The sequence below is a fragment of the Ursus americanus genome, chromosome 5 (assembly GCF_024610735.1).
Source record: "Ursus americanus isolate L20-20 chromosome 5, mUrsAme1.1.p, whole genome shotgun sequence".
Classification (NCBI taxonomy): Eukaryota; Metazoa; Chordata; class Mammalia; order Carnivora; family Ursidae; genus Ursus; species Ursus americanus.
Window position 1 is genome coordinate 78,133,232 of NC_142131.1, and position 2,863 is coordinate 78,136,094.

Genomic DNA, 2,863 nt, shown 5'->3' on the forward strand with positions numbered 1-2,863 from the left:
AGTCTAGAAAATTTAGTGTGATTGCTGGGTGAAATGAAAACTCGACCGAGATAAGAGGTGAAGAATTTAATATAAGTTCACTTGGTATGATTATTTATTTTTCTCTAGCCTTGTTTATCTGAGTAGAATGATGTGAACTAGGCAGACTATGTGTGTGAGGGCTATAGAAGCAGAAAAAAAGTGATGGCATCACATGTTTTTGCAGGAAATGATTATAATCCTGGATCAAGGAAGTTAGGATGAAGAGGAGAGATTGGGAGATATTGTGGAGAGTAAAGAGATCAATGTTTTGCAGACCCAGGTGATGTCAAAGTTATTTTGGAGACAGAGATTACATAAACTATGCTGGAAATATCTGGTAACAGGAGGATTAGATGCTTGGAAGTGACACTTAATGAATTTACAATATTGACAAACTCTAGTATGTGGGTAGGAGAGTGTGGCTGAGGTGGGGAAGGCAGAGGCAGGAGTGTTGGAAGAGAGGAAATCACAAATGTGAGAGAGGCTGAGGATACTGGACAGGTCCTTTGTGTGGATCATACAATCACCAAAAATATGACAGGAGGTAAACTGGGGAGTGTTACAGTGAGTCAAGTGCTAGAAGGGGAGTGATTTGGGGTGAGTAGATTACCTCCAAATGGACAGTGGTGGATGTAGACTGATGACAAGTTGCTTTAACGTTGGGGTGATGAAGAATTATTGAAAGTGCTGGGGATCAAGGAAGACATTCCCACTTTCAGGAGTGGTGATATAAGGAACAGGGGGGAGAGACATCCCACTACCTGAGAGAGTTTCAAGAGAATCAGTGCCTTTAGTGTAGAATAAAAAGATGAAGTGTATTTCCAAAACAGAACTAGAGGATGCAGTGTGCTGACCCAGGAGCTGATGCGATATAATGTACATTGGAAGGGTCTTGGGGTTGGGAAGGTGTGTAGCAGGGTCAGGAAAGACTTTTAAAGAGCCAGATGGTCATGAGCGACTATGGGGATGGAGTCTTCTCATGGTGAATGACTATAACAATTATGTATGTCATGTACAGTAGAAAGGTAATAATATGCATTAAAATACATAGTAGTTTTCTATTATTCATGACAGAAGATGGAAATTCGTTCAAATGTTTCAGGTGAAGATCAGAACATACACATAGAACAAATTGGAATCTGTATAAATCCAAAATGTTGTTTTTAATAAACAAAAACAACTTCTTCTGAATATTAAATTTATTTTGTAGAATTACAGTTATGTTTTCATAAAAAGCATGCTTTATCTCATCCCATATATTCCTTTGCAGTCACATCAATAATCCTTGATATTTACCTCTAGAACTAATTCTTACTTTCCTGAATGTTGTTACAGAGCATCTGCACAACCTCCTGCTGAGGATGATCAGACTTCATGGAGTCTCCATATGATCCCATAATTTCCATCAGGTTTACAACCCATTTTGGGTTCCTTTTGAAACTGTGCAAGAGTGTATCAAAGTAAAGAGGGCAATGAATGTGATAGTTTCACGTGATAGTATTTTGGGAGTGTTCATTCTCACTCAAATTGGGATTGGTTTTATTGGAAACACATTGCTACTGGTGTTACTCATCAACAGCTTCTTAGTCCAGCTACATACAAAGAAACCTATAGATTTGATATTTATCCATTTGCTTTTCGCGAATGTCATGACAATTCTTTTCAGTGGGATTCCAGAAGTAATGAATGCCTTTGGAGTAAGAAATTTTCTAGATGACATTGGTTGCAAGGTAGTGATGTACCTGTACAGAGTCACCCGAGGTCTTTCCCTCTGCAACACATCTTTCCTGAGTATTGTTCAGGCCATCATTATCACTCCCAGCAACTCTAGGTGGGCATGGCTCAAACCCAAAATCTCCACATACATTTTTCCTGCCTTCTGTTCTTTCTGGATCACTAACATGCTGATTTACATCCGTGTCATCATAAAAATTGTGGCGCCATACAACAGCACAGAACTTGACAAATTCTATTCTCTGACTTACTGTGTTGGGAAGGATCCTGACTATATTCAGTCAGCTGTCTTTCGAGGGTCCCTGGTCTTTCGAGATTTCCTGTGTGTGTTCCTCATGATCTCGACCAGTGTTTACATGGTAAATTTCCTTTTCACACATCACAAGACAGTCCACTATCTCCACAGGATCAACCTCAGCCCAAGACCCTCTCCTGAAACCAAGGCCACCCACACAATCCTGGCACTGGTGAGCTGCTTTGTTTTCTTTTACTGGAGTGATAGCTTCCTCACCATTTATGTAAGTTATAAACATAATATAAAAGGGCTGGAGAACATCACTATAATTCTCTCCCATGGTTATCCAGCAATCTGTCCTTTGGTACTGATCAAAAATCATAAGAAACAATTCTTTCTGATGTGTACCTTTGCAAAGATGAGAAAATCCTCTCAACACACAATTTCCATCAACACATGATGCCCTCACACAGTTTTCTGTCACAAGGTGCCTCAATTAGAATATCCCACCCTTAATTTAGGGAAGGTCAAATTGTGAATGAGTGCTAAGAATTTTCCCTTTGGACATCTCTCAAACCTTCCAGCTTTGTGAACATAGGAGATAAATGGCTAGACTTGTGGATCAAAACATGTTTGAGATAGTTACACCTGGATGGGGAATCATCTTATAATGATTCTCAAAAATGCATTTCGATATTTTTGCACTGCCCTATGTTTAAGAGCTCTTTTCTGATATGACAGACATATGGGTTCAGTTACAGGTACTACACTTGCTGGATTATGCGAGACAGATCTTCGCTTAGACCAAAAGACTTGGCATCTGCACTATTTCATACTTTACACCTTGGAGTCAATACATGAGTTCATCATATG

The 2,863-nt window shown here is 39.4% G+C and overlaps 1 protein-coding gene across 1 annotated transcript; it reads left to right on the forward strand.

Moving 5' to 3' along the window:
- The first annotated feature begins 1,493 nt into the window (after nucleotides 1-1,493).
- Nucleotides 1,494-2,450, forward strand: LOC123799338 (vomeronasal type-1 receptor 4-like). The gene has a single exon (XM_045808384.2). It carries the CDS (start codon nucleotides 1,494-1,496, stop codon nucleotides 2,448-2,450), a length of 957 nt encoding a protein of 318 aa, XP_045664340.2.
- The last annotated feature ends 413 nt before the right edge of the window (nucleotides 2,451-2,863 follow it).

What these genes read in the sequence shown, in the direction of transcription:
- LOC123799338 (XM_045808384.2), top strand. Translation starts at nt 1,494, where the DNA reads ATGAATGTGATAGTTTCACGTGATAGTATTTTGGGAGTGTTCATTCTC.